Raw genomic sequence first — 20,501 nt, forward strand, 5'->3', positions numbered from 1 at the left:
CATGGACGCCGTAAACCATATCCAACCCTTCATTCTCAACTCATAGGCTAACTCTGAGAAACTCTGTAGTCTGTATGAAGAGCGCCTGAATGAAGCAAATGCAAAACTAGATGAAGTGACTCAGTTGGTAAATGACCTGAAAGCACAGAAGACAAAGCTATGGAGTGAGAATGGTAAGGAAATGTGCTGCTTTGGGTGTGAGTGAGCCCCAGTCCCAGCAGCCTGGTGGAGGGACAACTGAAATGATCACTCAGTCACTGAAACGGAGTGAGCATTTAAAGATTCTAGGGGAGGAATGAAGCCTCTGATTTAACCTTGTCCACAGATACGCTCTTGTCTGGTGAGGGTTACCTCTGTGCTGGTTTGGGAGGCTCTGCCCAGCTTCCTTCAGGAAGGAGAAAAGCAATATGCAGTTGGATGAAGCAACTGTCAAGATCAAAGGATGGCAGGGGCTGTCCACACAGCCTGTAAGACGTGACTTTTTATAATGTTGACCTCATTGAAACAGGCATTTTTTTTCTAATTTTCAATAATAAACCCATACTTTTTTTTTTACACTTAGTAAAAGCCATAGTCTGTACAATGGCCTACAGAGGCCACGTAATTGGGCCCCTCATTATCTCCCTGACCTCTTCTACTACTTTCCCCTTCTCTCATTCTGCCCTGACTATGTTTTTAACACACCAGGCACACTCACATCCTAGGGTCTTGCCCTAGCTTTTTCCTCTGCCTGAAATACTCTAATAATTCTCCAGAGACTTGAAGATGAGGGTTAATCAAACACATATCTGGGGGATGTCAGTATAGGCCTTGTTGAGAAGGTGACATTTGACTGTTCTCACCCTGTTTTCTCTCTGTGCTTCTTTTTTTATAGTATTTAATACCTTCAAACAAACTACATACTCGACATGATAAATGTGCTTATTTGTCTATCTCCATCTGCAAGAATGTAAGCTTCATGTAAGCTTTGTTTTATTCACTGATGTATGTCAATCATCTAGAACAATGCCTGCCACTTATTGGTGCTGCACAAACATTTGACAAATAAAAGGTAGAAAAATGTACCACATTTTACTCTCTACTATCAGCTACTAATGATAGTTTTTTTATGCGTTTTGTGGGGTTTTTTTTCCGATCTTTTACATTGTGGCAATTTACTTGGGTTTTTTCTTTTTCAATTTGTCATAAGTTGGTTTTTTTTGTATCTTGCATATTTAGTCATTTATAATGGCTGCTTCTAATCCATCAAGTAGAGGGACCATGGTTTACTTAACCTTGCCTTGTAGCCTGACTTGTTTCTCTGCTATGAACAGCATGTGGCTAGATGTTTCTCTGTAATTAGAATTATTTTTAGGAATATGTTTCCAGAGATCAAATTCCTAGGTCAATGAAAATAAACAATACTCTTGATGTCCAGAGGCACACAATTTACAATGAGAATAAAGACCATTTGGACTATATCACATCCTGCTAGTGGGCACCTGTTTCTAGATGTTAAATCTAGAATTATAGCTAAATTAAAATGGGCTGGCAAAACTAACTATAAACCTAGAAACCCAGAAGAAAGTGTTTTTGGTTCTAGCAGGGACACTGAAGAGGACTCTAATAGTGGGGGCAGGGTATATGACACTTGGCCTTGTTACAAAACCCCCAATTTGATCTCTGCCATTTAGGATGTAGTCTGTGGACTCCACAGTCCAGTGACAAGACTGGAGAATACCCATATGTCCGGTCCTGCATGATGTGCTGTACAAAATTGTTGTGATAGGCACTGCCTACCTCCCCCTAGTTATTGGTATTAATTTTCCACTCACTTTTTTGATGAGGAAATTAGTGAGTAAGTGAGTGAAGGGAAAGTGTGTGTGAGGTGATAATTCTGCTCAGAATAGAGGACCTTTTCTTCCTTCCTTTAATTCTTATTTTCACCTTTTGGCTTTGTGTAAATTAAAATTTAAGTATCTACCTATCCAAACCTCCCCTCCCTTCACTGGGTCTATGCTCCAGATTTTTTGCTGCTTTTTTGCTATTACCACTAGTCTCATGCCCTGCCCCGTCAACATATCACACTCTGCTTTCAAAGCAAACCAGTGGTAAATGTGGTCAATCAAGTTACGTTAAGTGGGTACTTGTTCTGTAGGATACGTGATATGTCAGTCTCAACCCCCTGGTGGATTGGCATTTCTTCAGACTCCTTTTCAATATGATGTTGTCACCCAGAGATTTTCAGTTTGGTCCACAGAACACAGGCGATCATCAAGACCCTTGAAGGGGGCCTATGAGGTTAAAGTGATTGCTTTTTAAGTTCTTTTGCGACTTATATTGATGCTGAAAAAGCAGTGACAATTAAAACTACTGAAGTCTCATCGTGCATCAAAACAGTGGCATCACACTGTGCTATTAATCATTATATTCACTGATACATAGTCACAGTTTGAAAAAAAAGTCAGTTTTAAGTAAGAATGTCCTTAATGAAGCAGTAAACATTAATTTTATTATATCTTGACCCCAAGTATATACCTTTTTAATATTCTCTCTGACAAAAGAAGTACGCATAAAACACTTCTATATTTTTATGAAGTTTTTTAATTTTAATTCCAGCATAGTTAACATAGTGTTATATTAGTTTCAAGTGTACAATACAGTGATTGAACGATTCCATACATTGCTCAGTGCTCATTGAAATAAGTGTGCTCTTAATCCCCTTCACCTATTTCATCCATCCCCCACCCACCTCCCCTCTGAAGTATGATGTGTGATTAAGTTCTGAGCTGAGCTAGCAGGTCTTTTCAGGGAGCATCCTATTTACTTAAAAGGACGATTGACAAATCATGTTTTTTCTGACTCAGATATTTGGGAGATATTTTCTCAAAGTGAACAAAGTGAGCCTGTTGCTTCAAGGAAAACAACTGACATTATTTGCTGCCAATAATAAAATTGGAACTTTTCGGCAAAAATCAGATTTTGGAAAATGTATATATGTCATCATGAGCCTGATGCTCTCAATTCTTAAGACCTTTCTGATGAGATCAGTAGTGTTGTTAACAAACATGCGTTTTAAATATTGTTTGGAACGTGTCAACATTTTGGAAGGTCTGCGTAATTCAGTGAACACATATTTTTCAAATCACCACTTCATGATGTTATACAGTCACGTGTAGGTGAAAGATCCATTCAAAGTTTAAGATAGACTCATGAATTTTAACATAACAGAGGAATATACTGCAATTAATCCTTGAGAAATTTCTATTTGTTGAATTTTGGTGTAGTATCAAATAACGGTCACAATTATCTGAAAAGGCTATGAAAATACATCTCCCTTTTCCAATGTATCTGTGACAGGCTAGATTTTCTTCACATACTTTAATAAAAACAGTATTACAATAGATTGCATTCAGAGGCAAATATGAAAATCTAGCTTTTATTAAGCCAGAGATTTTTTAAAAATGTAAAATAATGTCATTTTTCTCACTAACTTTTTTGTGTTTTTGGAAAATATAGTTTTTACTCTTAAAAAATTATTGTTTAGGTAAACACGTTAACACATCATTAAGATTTTTATTGTTATTTGAAAATGAATTAATACGAATTTTAAATTTCTCTTTTCATTTCAAATATGCTATTAAATATAAAACTCATGTAAACAAAATCTCTTTGGGGTCCCCAATAAATTTTAATCATATAAAATGTTCCTGAGACCAAAAAGTTTGAGAACTGCTGCTTTAGCCAAAACAGATGCTTTCTTATAATGCTGGAGTTTTAGAACTTGTTTATAGCAAGAGGTATATGGGTCACAGAATTGTGAGCTTTTGGTGTTGCACTAATTACACTACAGAAACAACTGCCTCTGCCCAGGATTGGCTCAGTATTTGTTACCATTGCTAATAATCAAAGCATTGCTGTCCTATTATCAGCAGAAGAGACAGAGAGGGTGGACTACTGTAAAATGAAATTTCCCCTGTCATGGTCCTATCCTCCACTATTTAATGACTATTTTTAATATTTGTTTAGCAGTCTACAAAACACATTCACATTAGTGAAAACACATTAGTCACAAAACACATTCATTTAATTTCCATTAACAATTTTTATAAGATTTTTATTTATTTTAGAGAGTGTGCGAGCAGGGGGTGGGGGTCAGAGGGAGAGGGAGAGAGAGAGGAGAGAATCTAAAGCAGACTCTTCAATGAACACAGAGCCTGATACAGGGCTCGATCTCATGATCCTGAGATCATGACCTGAGCCAAAACCAAGAGTCGCACGCTTAACGGACTGAGCCACCTGGGCGCCCCAACAATTTTTTATTGTTATCCTCATTTTACAGATGAGGCAAAAGTGTTGTAATTACTTGAAGATTATATAGTCAGAAATCGGTAGAGCCACATAAAATAAACAAGGGAACATAACACAAAAGAATGTGTTCTTCAGGGTTAAAAACTTAATTTGAATCTACCTCCACCAGTTACTGGCTGTGCATGTTTGTGTCTCAATCGTATATAAGTTAGTTGCCCTGTTTCCCCTTCTTTAAAGTGGGTAATATAATACCAACATGATCAGGGAGTTATGGGAATTAAGCTGGATCGTAGTACCTGCTGCATAGAAAAGTCTCAATATATGGTAGCTAATATTACCTGTTACTGACCCAAACTTACTGCTAAAAATAAGTTCTTTATCAGGGCTCTTTTGTACGTCCTGGAACAGATCATGCCATGGTTTTGCTGATAACTGGACTCTCAGACCCTTGCTAAATATTAAAAATATGTGTTAGGAGTCATTGCGGTTGCCCTTCAAGTGAACAAGTTACGGGAGGAGGCAGTCGATGAGGAGGAAGGCCATGATTAACTCACTTTGAGAAATCTCTCTGTAGGAGAGTTCCTGAGGAGGCTGGAAGAAAAGGAAGCTCTGGTAAGCCGACTTTCCAGGGAAAGGAGCAGCTTCACTCGGTAGATAGAAGAACTGAGAGGGCAACTGGAAGATGAATCCAAAGTAAGGCATCTATTATTTCTCACCAGTAGCTTGACTGTGTGTGTGGAAAAGAAAACAAAACAAAACAGTGCTTGATGGGTCAACCTCAATATCTCCTTCTGTGAAAGAGAGGAAAGTGCCCCAGAAGTTATGGGAAAAAGAACATGGTGGACCTTGTATGTGCTGGGAAGGAACTTCATCACCGAAAGATCTTCCTCAGTGACTCCAGTTGCTTGTCTAGTTTGTCAGATTTAGATAGAGCAAGCAACCTGTGTATTTCCATTTTGCATTATCACGTGAACAGGAAGTCAGCGAGGCTCTTTATGGATCTTTGATTCTCAACTGCATCAAGAAGTGGAATTAAATAAAAGATCAGAATGAAATAAATGGGGCTGGCTGAGTTCAATATTACTTTTAAGTTGTCAATAACCTATACATATTGGTCATTTCTTCCCAAGAGGATATATAATGTTGCTAGCAGGTGACGCCAGTGAAAGTGGCCCTTTAAGAGAAAGCAGAGTGACTAACATGAGGGAGGAATTCTTTGAGCTCTGATATTTCAAGTTAATTCTTAGTTCATCTTCAAGGCACCTTGTTACTGACAGCTCACAGTGCCTCACTGGTACGTAATCTCCCTACTCTGAGGTGCAGGTCACGAGCCTGTAGACTTTTGTTCTTAAATAATTTATTTCACTCCCTCCACTCTCCTTATTTTCTGTGTTATATATGTATTTTTAAATGACTACCACGGTTTGTGCACCAGACATTCTGCTAGATACTTCTCTCATGTTATCTCAATCTTCACATAAGTCCTAGGAAACGGGTAGAATTCCATCTTTTTACATAAGGAAACCAAGGCTCTGAGAAGAAAAATAACATGCCCAAGGTCATAGAGCTAGTAGTAGAGTGTGAAGGAATTGGTGCTGGTAGTGAGATGACTTAATTTAGATTTTAGAAGATATCTCTGGCTGATTTCCCAGGGACTTCCAGCTGGCCTCGGAGAGCCCTCTGCTTGGGCTCAGGCCTCCTCCTGCGACCTTACGTCATACGTCTTCTTCCCTCATTTCCTCCCCTCCAGCCGCCCAGGCCTCCTCTCTACCTTATACAAGTCACCATTACTCCTCCCACAGGACTTTCATAGCTGCTCTTTCCACTGCGTACAGGCCCTTCCCCCAAGACCTTTGGGCAATGATGCGAAGGAGCCAACCAGCCTGCGTCGTCATTCTTGTTTTAGTTCCTTACTGCTGTCAGCATTTAAAAAAATTATTTGTTTATATGTTCATTTTGTGTATCCTCTCACCCCTTTATGGCTCCTTAGGGCAAAGGCTTTATCTTCATCTCATTTACTTCTGTAAACACTAATGCCTTGAACAGCTGCTCAATAAATATATAAGAGGGGTAGGGTCATAATTTAAAGCCAATTTTATTGGATTTCAAAGCCTGTGTCCTTCCCAGGGCCACTGTGTATTGTTGCTCCTCTTTCAAAGCTGCCCAGGGGTGTCTGGCTGAAGCTGCCATTAACTAAGCCTTGTGTTCTCAGAACTGCATCCATGGACTGAGAAAATGCTTTTTTTCTAATTTGCAGAAAGGACCCATGAGGACCGGCACAGACTCCACTGGACTAGGTTTTTCCCACTAGATTAGGTTATCTCTTGGGAATGATGCCTCTAGGTTAACCAGACCACCATGGAAGTGACAGGAATGTTCACTAAACTCAGCTCTGCTGTCTAAAAACCACGGTAGCTGCTACTGCACCACAGGTGGCTGTGTGAATTTAAATTTATTTAAATTAAAACTAAAATTCAGTTATGACCACACATTGTACTAAGCACATATTGAGTGTTCGATAGCTACACGTGGCTATGGTTACCATATTGGATGGTGCATATATAAAATATTTTCTTTTTTTTTAAAATAAGGATTGATTTATTTATTAGAGAGAGAGCAAACATGAGCAGGAGGGGCGAAGGGAGAGGGAGAGAGAATCTCCAGCAGACTCCATGCTGAGCAGGGAGCCTGATGCAAGGCTCCATCTCACAACCCTGAGATCATGACCTGAGCCAAAACCGAGCTGGACAGTTAACCGACCGTGGCACCCAGGTGCCCCTGAAGTATTTTCATCTATAGAAAGTTCTACTGGATAGTGCTGTTTTAAAGTGATCAGAAATAGTGTTCAGAGATTTACACGTGAAATAAAAGATTTTGTTTTTTCATCAATGAATGAAAAGCTGGACCACATCCCAGTGATCCCTTAGTCCAATAAGATCTCAATCGTAGATAGTGCTAACTATAAATCTTCCTGCCTAAATGATAGGGAATGTTCTTGCTACCTTTGCATTTCCCCACTATTTCCAGAACCTGCAGTTGCTGAAGCCCACATAGTCAGTCAGGCATTTCCCTAAATAGAACACTGTTCCCTGTTGTAACAGCAGCAATTAGATACTGGATCCTTTCTCATCCCAAATTCTTTCCCTGGTATTATCTTACTAGGTTCAGGTTCAGCTTGAATTTGTGGCAGGTTGTTATTAACCTCATCTAAAAAAAAAAAAAGATGTCACCTCCAAGCCCTTCGTTGTTAATGGTAGCGATGCCCTTTTTTAATGTGTGTTGTGTCTGTTAAGTCACAGAGTGCCCTGGCCCAGGCCCTGCAGTCAGCCAAGCATGACCGTGACCTTCTCCAAGAGCAGTATGAGGAAGAACAAGAGGCCAAGGCTGAGCTGCTCCGGGCTCTCTCCAAAAGCAACAGTGAAATGGTGGTGCAGTGGAGAATGAAGTACGCAGATGACGTCGCCCAGAGGACTGAGGACTTGGAGGATGCCAAGTGAGTGGGGCAAGGCAGACCTGAACCCAGAGGTAGTTATGCAACAGGGGATCAGGAGAGTGACTGTGTCTTAAAGGCCTCACGTAGACATTGAACAAATCACTACCAAGTGCGTGAATAAGCCCAAGACCAAAGCTGAAACAGCCACTGCCGGCAAAGAGCACATGCTCTGGTGGGGCTAAAAAATAACAATTATAATAGAGTAATAAAGACTAGAAAGAGGTCCTGGTGAAAGAAAGAAGGCTCTTTCTATGGCACAAGACAAGTCTTCAGAGAAGATGTGACTTGGAGCTAGGGTTTGAAAATGGGCTAGCCCTTAGAATCATGTACTTCATTTGGAACATCAAAATAATGGAGTCCATGTGTGTACATGTCTCCATACATTAAAGTCAATTATGTCTCTGGTCTACGACTTGGAGACTACAAAGTGCTCTGTGAAGATGCACAGAGATGGCTGGAAACATATCAGGAGCTGTCGTCATGCCTTAAGGGCTAAGAATTTCTTTGAAAAGAAGTCACCCTCAGACCACCTCTAAGGTTAGAATATCAGTTTTATAGCCAACACTACATAAAGGCTTTAGAAGTCCTTCTCAGGAGCTACAGGAGCTTGGGGCCTAGATGAATCAAGACCTGGTACCAGGGTGTAGAACTGAAGCATTTTGTTCAGAGGTCAAAGGACTGTGTAAATTTGAGAGAAAGTGTCAAACCAACCCCAGCTTTATAGTCATTAAAGGTTCACTCAAAAGAATGTGTCCCTGGCTTGGCAGCTTAGCAAAACTTCAGGAAAGATCAATGCAGTTCTCTTTAGTTTCAACCAAAAATATTGTTTTTCAGTTCTTCACCTAAATCTTTGAGAGACGTGGCTGTGGACTTGCTCAACAGTCGCTATGTCCTGTCCCTGGAGGGGTACCAAGTGATCTGTCTCTGAAGCCGCAGTAACTTAAAAAGGCCTTGGGATGACAGATACTAAGAATACCTGCGGTAGATGTTTGAAAAATGCTGGGCCACAGAAAAGTAGGGCTTTGAACTGAAATGGCTCCTCATATTAGAAATAGGGCATTTGCTTCTAAAGTAAGATATTTTTTTTCTGCTATGATGGAAGAATGTGGGTGAAAGTGCCTACCAGTGACAGTGTTGCAGGTTTCTTTGGGAGGGGTAGAAAAGAGGGAAAGCATATAGACTGCGTACGACCACATGGATCTGTTGAGCTAACAGATTGTTTTCCTGCAGTACATGACAACTAAAGAGAAATAATGGACAACATGGTAATATCCAGATACCTCTTCTGCTTTAAACTTATTATTTTTTTGAGAGAGAGAGAGAAAGAGAGAGCTCATGTGTAAGAGTTGGGGAGGGAGGGTAAGAGGGGATGGGCAGAGGGAGAGAGAGAGAATCCTGAGCAGGCTCCATGCCCAGCATAGAGCCCTATGTGGGACTCGATCTCCCGACATTGAGATCATGACCTGAGTCAAAATCAAGAGTCAGCTGTGTAACTGACTGAGCCACTCAGAGCCCCAAAACTTAATGGAATATCAAATAAATAAAACGTTGTCTATATTATACTCCAAGGAGACAGAACTACAAAAAAAAAAAAAAAAAAGAATCTAGGATTCTATTTTTTTTAATTGGCTTCACAGGATGAGTTAGTTTAGCTGACTCAAGCTCACCTGAGACCCAGTTGACTGTTTCTGAATTTCACATTCCCCAAGAATAGGGATTTGGTTTCTTCATCTTCCACATCTTGCAGATTCTAGTATGGAGTAAGAACTTATGGTTGGCAAATTGAGGAACAAATGGTAGTTGGTATGAAAGGTAGACAGTATTATCAGTGAAATGAGGGTGACCAACTTGCCCATTTTGCCTGATGGAGTTATGGGCTTGCTGATTTTAGCACTGATGGCCCCATGTCCTGGTGAAACCCCTTGGTCCCCCCACACATTTGGTCACCCAAAGTAAAATCCCTAGTTTTTGAGTATTTCTGAAGTATTTGAGTATTTCTAAAGTAATTAAAATACATGTAATTATTTTATAAGACCCCTGTTTTAGGTGGGGTAAAGCATCAGAATCTCCTTTCTGCTCCAGCTTTATTGAGATGTAATTGACATTTGTATATATACTGACATTGACTTGCTGAGACCAAGTCTAGATTCCTCTGGGCCCCAAACTCCTATATATCATTAAATACGTTGAGGTTATACAATGTGATGATTTGATATACGTACATATTGCGAAGTCTTTACCACAATGTAGTTAGTTAACACATCTTCTAGTCTACGTAATTACAATTTGTTGTCACTATGATGAGACCATTAAAGCTCTGGTGTCACAGCAACTTTCAAATATACAAGACAGGATTGTTAACTATAGTCACCATGTGGTATCTCTTGTTGGGACGCCTGGATGGTTCAGTCAATTAAGCATCAGAGTCTTGGTTTCGGCTCAGGTCATGATCTCAGGGATGTGGGATCAGGCTCCGTGCTCAGCGGGGAGTCTGCAGGAGATTCTCTCTCTCCCCCCCTCCCCCCTCCCCCTCCCCCTCTCCCTCTGTCCCTCTGCCCCTCTCCCGAATGCTCTTTCTCTCAAATAAATAAGTAAATCTTTAAAAAAAAGAATCTCCTCTTAACATTTAAGAAAAATGAAGCAAAGATGTGAAGTTGCTATGGTTAGAAAGCCAGTGAGCAAGGAGTAGTTGTTAGAGCTCAGATTCTTCCTGGATGCTGAGCACAGATTGGTTTTTGCAGGATTCCACCAAAAAAGGGGCTTTATGACCACATTGGTCTGATGGGCTACTTGTGTGGCACATGTTAATTCCAGAGGATCTGTTTCTGTTTAATAATAGTAGATCAAAAAGAGCTTTGGTACCCACAGTACCTTTCATCTAAGAAGTGTAATGAATGGGTAAGAATGGGGCTGCCAGCGTCCCTGCAGGAGATGGAAGCAAGAGAACACATTTCATCCATTAGAAAGCCCCAGGGCACTGCATTGTGGGGGTGGTGGAGGAAGCACTTTAATAAACCACTCTATCTCAGAGGATGCTAGAGGGATAACAGCAGGGGCTAGAGTCTCCCCTGAGAGCAGTGGGACCTGGGAAGTGAGCATAACGATGGGGAGAGGGATTTGAGTATATAAATTTGAGAAGAGCAGCTGAGGTGGAGAAGAAATTCAGAGAAAAGACAGAATTTTGGCATGTTTAGGAGCCACATGATAAGAGGGAGAGAGAATGAGCAGGAGAGAACCAAAGAATGTTCCTTGGAAGCAATGTAGTAAGGAGATCTTTAAAGACTAGATGTGCCTAAGAACTTTTAACAACTGGTTACTGCTGGTGGGGTGTTTGGTACAGTCTCCTCTTTCTCCCATTTTTTTTTTCCCTAAAGATTTTATTTATTTATTTGACAGAGAGAGACAGAGAGAGAGGGAACACAAGCAGGGGCAGAGGGAGAGGGAGAAGCAGGCTCCCCGCAGGGCAGGGAGCCTGATGCGGGGCTCGATCCCAGGACCCCGGGATTATGACCGGAGCCGAAGGCAGTCGCTTAATGACTGAGTCACCCAGGCACCCCTCTCCCATTTCTTAATGAAGTCACCCTTAAAGTCTGTATTGCTGATAGAAGGTTTAAAGTTAAGCAAATATTTATAGGATTAGAGATCCTGAGTTCCAAGAGCAGGTTGGCAAAGGGTAGGTGAAAATAAAGCGCACATGGACATCTGGGTTCTCTAGGCATGAAGAGGCCCCCCCCGCTTGCTTTGTACCCAAGCACTGTTTTAATCCAGGACAAACTGGGTGAGCTCTCTGAGGGTTGCAGCTTCACTTGCCATTTGCTTGGGTCTCCCCTTCTCAGGAAGAAGCTGGCCATGGGGTTGCCGGAGGCTGCTGAAGCCGTGGGGGTAGTGAATGCCAGAAATGCCTCCCTGGAGAGGGCCAGGCACCAAATGCAGCTCGAGCTGGGGGACATCCGGTCCGACCTCCGGAAGGCCTGCTCCCCAGCAGCTGTGCTGGACCAGAAGCAGCAGCCCTTGGACAAGTGCCTGGACGCCTGGACGCCTGGAAGCAGAAGCAGGAGGAGTCACGGGCCGTGCTGGGGGCCTCTCCGAAGGAGGCCCGGGCCCTCAGCATCGAGCTCCTCAAGCTCAGGCATGCCTATGAAGAGAGCCCTGTGAGCCAGGAAACCCTCCAGAGAGTGAACAAGAATCTCCAAGGTACTCTGAGCCAGGCTTGGAGCCAGAGCAGAAGCAAGGAGGTGTGGGGGGAGCCCTGGCTTCAAGGGCAAAGGCTGTCTTCCAGGGGCAGGTACCTCAGCATTGTCATGGTTTTGGTCCCGCTCAGGTTTTAACTTTTCCATTTTTAATACTCTTTTTTTTTTTTTTTTTTACTACAGTTATTATTTTTATTAAATTCTAAAAATGAGACTACTTTCCTACCTTAGCCCCAGGTTCACTTCACTCTGTCAAGACAGCCACTATTAAGAATTTCTTTATCATCCATAGCCTTACCAAGATTTCCCATGCATATATGCATGCATGTATTATTAAATTTTGCAGTATTCTACACCTTTTATTTTTTTCATTTATCAGTGTATTTTCTAATTTGACAAACATTTCTGTAGCCTACACTGTGTGCCAGATTCTGTTGTATATATAACCATCCCTCATTTAATTCTCAGAGCAGTCTTATGGGTTAGTTTCTTTGTCTGTAAAAAGCAGATTATATTAAGTCCTGTAAGATTAAGAATTTGTCCAAATTCACAGTCGATCAAAAGTAAATGTGAGATCTGAGCCCAGGCAGCTTGACTCCAGCCTATGCACACTTACCTACTGGCTGTGCCACCTCCCACGTGCCTCATGATTCTCTCTGCCTGTCTGTCTGTACATGGAGGCCTGCCACATGATTGTTGATAGTTGCAGAGTGTCTTATAATAAGGATGATCAATACTTACTTAACTAGACCTCATTCAGTTTAGATACGATTTTTCACAATTATAAATAATCCTCTACTATACACTCTGTACATATACTTGTGGCCAGGTAATGTTTCAGTAGGGGGTAGATTTCTAGAAATGAAACTGCTGGGCTAAAGGAATGAGTTACAAAATTTTGAGATGCTGCCGACTTACACCAGCTCCACCAGTGATGTGCATTAAAACCTTGAGGTGCCCTGGGAGCAAGTAAGTTCAATACTATTGGAGGCATAAATGAATCTTGCTTCTCTGTTAGCCTACATAGTCCGTGCTCAGTGAGACTGGGCATGTGAGAGGGGCTGGAACAGTGGTCAGAGAACTTCAGCTGCATCCAAACTGCTTGAGGGCTGGTTCAAATGGTTGGCTGGAGATTCTGATTCACTGGATCTAGGGTGGGGCCTGAGCATTTATATTTCTAACAAGTTGCCCGTGAGGCCAGTGCTGCTGGTCTGGAGACCACACTTGGTTTGGGTTGGGGCTTGGGCAGAAGTCTTTTTCGAAAGCTCTCCAAGTGATTCTGAGGTATGGTCAGAGTGGAGAACCACTGCCCCAAGGTTTCTTTGGAGAAACTCTCTTCTGGAGAGGGCTTATAAGAGAAGGATTCATTACAGAAGAATTGTCATCTAAAGGGTTTGGTGTTGTAACTTTGCAAAACCCTTCTCACATCACATCATAGCCAGGGATCTTGGAACTAGGGGAGCAGGCAAGCTCTTGAGCTCCTTCCACCACCTCTGGATGGTGGGTAAACTCCCAGAGCTACTTGGCCCTACTCCACACCTCTTAGTTACTATAGTCTTCCTTCAGGAAGAGGCAGAACTGACAGTAAGAATATTGAATGGTGGGAGGTTTTGTCACTTCTGGATGCCTTATTCTGTCAAAGACTTGTGTTCATGAAAGGCTAGCCACAAACCCTCAAGCCCTTGACCTCCTTTGGATTCTTTGGTTGATCTGTGCTCACACATTGGCTTCTGGCAGGCAATGACCCAGGTTATGCTTTCAGCTGCTATCCTGGTGTTGAGAGGCAGCGGACAGAACGGTAGCCACGGGTGTCAACAGCTAAGCCCTTACACCGGAAGTGTAGGGATTCCTTGCAGGAAATTGCTCTCCAAGCATTGGTTTTTGATTTATTTTCTTTTATATTGAAGGTAGTGTTGAGGGGACGGCAGCAAGACCTTAAGGCAGGTGGAATATGACACGGCTCTGACAAGCAGGCCCACCATGTAAAGTTGTACAGGTTGTTAAATGCACAGTACTCTGAGAAACACCGTCCTCCCCAGTTGTAGTAGGCAACTTTCTGGTGGGTGGCAAAAGAATATATTGAAGAAAAACTGGTTTTTTGAAATTCCAACAAGGGTCCCATAGGTACCGTTGGTGGCCTTGCCATCAAGTTTCCAAGGATGGTATGACCACAGTCCCAGGGGAACAGTCCACTACATCTGATATCATGGGTTGGAGACTGGTTCCTTTCACTAACTTTGCTTTTTTCCTTCTCCAGAAGAGATTTCTAATCTGACAAATCAGGTCAGAGAAGGAAAGAGGAACTTAAGTAAAATGGAAAAGGCCAAGAAACGGATTGAACAAGAGAAGACTGAAGTCCAGGCGGCACTGGAAGGAGCAGAGGTATGACCTCCAGGGAGCAAGGGTTTTTGTCATTGTGACCAAGCAGAAGGTTCTGCATTCCAGTAATAATAGCAGCAGCAACAACAACAAAATGACACTTCTTCAAGTGTTAACTCTGTGCTAGGCACTAGGCCCAGTGCTTGATGTGCATTATCTTATGTAATCACCCTAACTAACTAGTGTCCCATTTCACAAAGGAAGACATTGAGGCTTAGAGGGCAGGATAAGCAATAATGGATACAAATCTACCAAGTGCAATGAGAAAAGGGAACCATGTCTATCTTGTTTATCAATTTATCCTCTGTGCCTAGACCCTCATTATTCAAAATGTGGCCCACGGATCAGCAGCTTGGAGCTTGTGAGAAATTCAGACTCTCAGCCTTCTCCCCAGCTCTGTTGAATCAGAATCTGCATTTTAACACGATCCTTTAGTGGCTCATATTCACGCCAACAGTTGAGAAGCACTGGCCTAGAACACTGGCTGGTGTGTAATAGAGGTTCAACAAATATTTGTTGAGTGTTAAATGAATAAATATCCTTTTACCTCCTCCTCTCTTTAAAAGAGTCAGTCAAAACAATTCCCCCCCTCCCAAGATAAAACTTTAGTTTTAAAAGTGAGATTCAACGTGATGTTCTTAAACATTTGTCCTGAAAGCTTATCTTTATACAGATTGTTTGACAGGAGCATTTTGAGTGTTAGGGATTAAAAGTTCAGGAACAATCTCCGACCTTATTCCTGGGTATGTGCTAGGGATTGAATGAGGCACTGAAAAGACTTTTTGCCAAAGAAGGTGAACTAAAAGGAGTCATCCGTCACGGTCACTAAGCAGTTAACACATCCTGCAAAGCCTCTTTTCTCACGGCTGAATTTCATCTTCTTGACCCTCCCTTAGACTAAGCATCCAATATTTAAAAGGCAGCCCCCACCACTCACCCTCCAGCTGAGAAAATGATTTTTTTAAAAGATTTTATTTATTTATTTATTTGAAAGAGAGAGAGAGCATAAGCAGGGCGGGAGATGGAGAAGCAGACTCCCCACTTGATCAGGGAGCCTGATGTGGGGCTTGATCCTGATCCCAGGACCCCGAGATCATGACCTGAGGAGTTGAAGGCAGTTGCTTAACCCACTGAGCCTCCCAGGCGCCCCAAGGAAATGATTTTTTTTAAAGATTTTATTTACTTACTTACTTACTTACTTACTTACTAGATAGTGAGAGCAGGAACACAAGCAGGGGGAGTGGGAGATGGAGAAGCAGGCTTCCCGCCAAGCAAGGAGCCCAACGAGGGACTTGATCCCAGGACCCTGGGATCATGACCTGAGCTGAAGGCAGATGCTTAACAACTGAGCCACCCAGGTGCCCCGGAAATGATTTTTAAAAGGCAAAACAGTCCATTTTAAACAGAGCCTTTTGGAAGGTGCAATCATGGAAAATTAGACCTCGAAGGACTTCTCCATGCCAAGCAATGTCTGTTAAGTTCATCTTATCACTACATTTGTGTAAGATACCTGCCACATAGAAGGCATGTCCATAGTGCCTTGCATATAGAGTTGTCAAGTGGATGGCTTTTGACACAGTTCTTGTCTTTTTATGCATAATTGTTTTCCTTATATATAATCCTTTCCATTGGTAGTGTGCTGTTGTGTCACCTAACAAGGCTGGTCCTTGTAAAGCTGGTGAGCTTTGTTTCATTTACTTGTTCCCTTTGGTCCTCTGGTCATCCTGGCTAGGGACTTTCTGAAGCCACCACCCTAACCTAAACAAGTAATATTTACTATAGAAATTTCAAGCACTATGATGATCCAGTGAGAGAGATGATTGGGTGGGGGAGGAGGGGGGCAATTTGAGTCCCATATAACATATACATTTCATGTCTTGTAATGACTAGCAGGTCTCTACTGAGAGTAAGGCCATAGCAGTCATACCACTTATCACCACTAGATGGCACTATATTCTATTTGCATTTTTTCCCCCCAAGGTTCGTCTTTTGCAGCATCCATAAACACTTCATCCACTTGCACATGTATTTGTAAAATTGGGTTGTTTTCCTGGGTGAGCCTTTATGAGAAACTTTATCACATTATTTTTGAGGCCACAAAACTCAAATTATCCCAGGTCACCTTCTCCAAAGACTCACTTTCTCTGTGGATTTTATTTTATTTTATTTATTTTATTTTATTTTTTCTCTGTGGACTTTAGAGGGTGAGAGGTGACAGTTTCCCCCTGAAGGAAGGGCACCATTTCCTTGCAGGAGATTGCTCTCCAAGCATTGGTTTTTGATTTATTTTCTTTTATATTGAAGGTAGTGTTAAGGGAACAACAGCAAGGCCTTAAGACATATTAAAATTCCTAACATCTTTCTTATTTTTATTTTGAAATTGCTACTCGCTTTTACTTTTGTTTGTATGTGGTAAGCACGACCCAGAAAAGGCTATAAAAATTACTCCTGCCCTCAGGACTATCTGCCAATTGTTAACTGACCAGTAGATTGTTGTCGTACCTCGTGCCCTTTATAAACATCTTCCTCAGTACCGCCCAAATATTTTGTTTCTACTTTTATATAAATTGTGTTTTTGGAACAGGCTATAAAGATTTAATCAAAGCTATACTTTTAAACTTGAATCACCTTTATAACATCCCTGGCAGTAACTGCCTTGCCTATATTTAAATACTCAAAGGGGCAGGAGATTTCACTAGCTGTCAAAGCAATCCATTTGAAGTAGTAGTAGTAATTATGGTGATGATGGCTCAAGTACATCCTAAATTCCTTTATTGTTCTTCCTTTGACAATATTTGGATACTAGCCTGTTTCCTGCCCTCTGAAAGCTTTTGACTTTTTCTCTATTCCTCCATGATATCCAGAATTAAACGAAAGGTTCCAAGTAGGAGTTATCACTTTCCTTGTTCAGCTTTGATCCTTTTACTGATTCATCCTGAAGATGAACTATATTAAGCAAACTCAAGAGTAATAAATTAAAAAGTTTAAATATAGTCACAGACAAGCTTGAAATTTTCTATTTTAAAAAATGCTTTAGAATTCTAGTTCCTGAACTACAGCAGAGAGCCCCGGGAATGTCAAAGCTGTAAGTGACATGACAAACAAAAGCAGTCACTTGTCTCTCATCCTGTTCCGATCTTCAGGGGAACTGATTTGAACTTAAGAGTTCTCCCAGCAACGCCAAAGAGAGCTATGATAGTGACATACATTTTGAGGGAAAAAAAATTGTGTGTCCAAAAAGTAGACTTAACTTAGTACTTTTAATTTATATATTTCAGGGAGCTCTGGAACGTAATGAAAGCAAGCTTCTTCACTTCCAGCTTGAACTCTTGCAAGCTAAAGCAGAACCTGAAAGAAAGCTCTCAGAGAAAGATGAAGAAATAGAAAATTTTAGGTATCTGAGATTATTCTGATGAGCAACATTTGCATATTCCAGAATCCTTGACTGAACAGAACATGCTGTGTTTGGCTGTCTTTATGGCCTCTGTTGGAACGTTACCAAAGAAACTCAGCCAGTCTAACCCTACGCCAGCATCTTTCTAGTGAGTGCACCACTATTAATATAAAGGCACACCTCTATGCAATTACTGTCTGTTTTTATGATTTTCTTATAGTTGAGCAGCTTCTATCCTCATAGAGAATCCAGATAACACACCAAAAAAGCATAATTATATGCACAAGGACTGGGGGCATTGCCCAGTCTCTTGCTTGGGCATTCGAGAAGCTGACTGATAATGCTGAAGGGTGGAGGAAAGGAACCAAAAAATGTGATGTGGTGCATTAAAATTAAGGTCATATCAGAGTGAAGTTTTCACATACCCCCTACGTGTAAGTATAGCCATTTGTTTGGAGAGGGGCAGAAGCCAGGAGCTAAGCCGCTTATTGAATCCCTGGTGAAGAGGCTGAGTCTTAATAGTCAGGAAACTGAATTAGACAGGACTCAACGGGTGGCAGGAGCTTTTCTTAGCTTCATCATAACAAGCTGATGACTTTAGACATTCTACTTCTTAGCGTCTCAGGGAAGTGAGGGGATAAAAGCAGCTCCATACATGTCACAGAAGGTGGTGAGGAAGATCAGTGAGCTGATGTTGGCAAATCCCTTCACACTGTATAGATCAAAGGCACAATTATAAACACATGGAATTCACCATGATTATATTATTTATCTGATCTGTTCCATTAAGTCTATGCCATATGTCAGCGAGGAAAATCATTTGAGTCAGAGTTTTGACTGGCAAGCTGCTTTCAACATGTTTGCTAAACAATTTAAAAAAAAAAAGTTAATATATTCACCAGAACTGGCTTCTTTCCTATAGCCTAAATTCAGGCAAAACTCCCATGGGGGTCATTTTTTTTAATGAGGACATCAAACCACATTTGGCCCTCTGTGTGCTTTGAGTTAGTCTTGCTCTCACTCACTAGCACTTTTCCTCTCAAGGACTGACTGTGGGGATGAATTCTGGTCAACTTAAGAGGCTCTGAGTCAGTATCCAAAAGAATTTTTTTTGATGAAGGGCAAAACATCAGGCCTTGATATTTGCCCTACTTACTTCCATGAGGGAAAAAAACGAACCTTTCTTTGTGCAGTTAAAAAAACTCATTTCAGGTAACGTCAAGCCTGCCCCTATTAATAAACCTAGCTGAGGAAAAACGAATCCTCAGAGAGTCTGCGTCTCATCAGGTACATCTGAATGTCTTAGAGCCGTTCACCAATTATAATAATCTTAGTGCAAAGGAAGCCGGAGATGCAAACAGCCACGGCTGGAAGAAGAAGAACTGAACACTAGCCTGGAGCTGTGAAGGGCCTGAAAAAAGGAAGGGGCGGGCTGGAGGGTGGGGCAAGCTCGTCAGGAGTTTTAGCTAATGATTCATAATAACTATAATAGGTACATCTGGAAAGGAGAGACGAGCCTATCTTACAAAATATCACAAATGTCCTTGCAGACGTTCCTGTGTAAGGGCTCCGTGCAAGTACGGGTTGTATCAGGATGCCTTGGTTTTAATCCGATGCTTTCATCAGACTTCAGGGCTGGGAGATGAAGGGGTCCCAAGGAAACTGAACAGAATGGCAGGGGGAAGTCCTAGCAAAGCAGAGCCTTTTGAACAATCAAGCATAAGCCAGGTAACGTTCTAGAACTCGAGGAGAATATTGCCTGAAGGCCAGATGAGGCTCTACGTCCTCTGTCCAGATCAACCTTGGGAAAGGCCGCAGAAACTGAAGGAGGCCCGGGAGGCAGGACCCAGGAAATCGAAGGCACCAGAGAAAGCAGCAGAGACTCCCGAGGCAAGGACAGGGCCCCCAACAGTGCTGCAAGCTGCGTGATTCATTCAACTCTTCTGCTGCCGAGCTTGCGCTGCCTTTCGGTGAGGATGAATCTTCAGTGAGCTGGAGGCCTGTTGGTGGTGAAAAGTCTGAGCAGCTGGTGTGTGTCCTATGTTTCACTTGTTAAACACATATTTGAGCACTTCAAGTTGGCCAGACACTGTGCCTGCTATTCTTGTCGGGACTTCCTTAAATTTTATGGATTTGATAGGGCTTTCTTTAAACACACACACACACACACACACACACACACACACACACACACACACACACAAACAAAAAACTTCTACAAGGGTTCTAATTAACATAGCTGGAGGTAGGGAGGTGATGATGCAGTCACCGATAGGAGGAGAGGAGTTTTGGTGGGTGGCTTTGGTCCTCTCCGTCCTAGTTACAGGAAAAATGGCAGCTAGCAGGAAGACCAGCTAGTGGCCGTAACTGTCGCCTAAGTCAAGTTCCAACGGAAGACTCAGAACTGGGTTGAAAACAAGTGACAGGTGTGTCTTGAATTTTCAGACACCACTGACTGGATCCCTCCTCTAGCTCAGGATCATCAGGGAAATGCTGAAACATGTGTCTTCTCACTGGCCCCCAGTCAGGGTGCACCTGCCCTGTATTCAGCTCTCCCCAGACACACCCAGAGAGGTGCTGGGGAAGCTTTTGGGAATAAGACACTGAAATTCCTTAGTCTGTCAAAATGCATTAGCTTGCTTGGCTCCTAAGAAATTAAACTGACTTACGACAGAGTAGCAGGAGAATAGTATACACGTTATCAAATTTTTACATGCACATGGGGGCCTTGACAAGAGGATGAAGACCCAGAGAC

General features: G+C 42.0%; 1 protein-coding gene across 1 annotated transcript in view; it reads left to right on the forward strand.

Annotated features, from left to right (window-relative positions):
* Window positions 1-20,501, forward strand: part of MYH15 (myosin heavy chain 15) — a 138,584-nt gene that overhangs the window by 78,062 nt on the left and 40,021 nt on the right. The window contains 7 exon segments of the mRNA XM_027587172.2: window positions 47-173; window positions 4,865-4,983; window positions 7,584-7,783; window positions 11,620-11,806; window positions 11,809-11,977; window positions 14,231-14,355; window positions 17,631-17,746. Coding sequence (XP_027442973.2) covers window positions 47-173; window positions 4,865-4,983; window positions 7,584-7,783; window positions 11,620-11,806; window positions 11,809-11,977; window positions 14,231-14,355; window positions 17,631-17,746 — 1,043 coding nt within the window.

Source organism: Zalophus californianus, chromosome 1, assembly GCF_009762305.2.
Source record: "Zalophus californianus isolate mZalCal1 chromosome 1, mZalCal1.pri.v2, whole genome shotgun sequence".
Lineage (NCBI taxonomy): Eukaryota > Metazoa > Chordata > Mammalia > Carnivora > Otariidae > Zalophus > Zalophus californianus.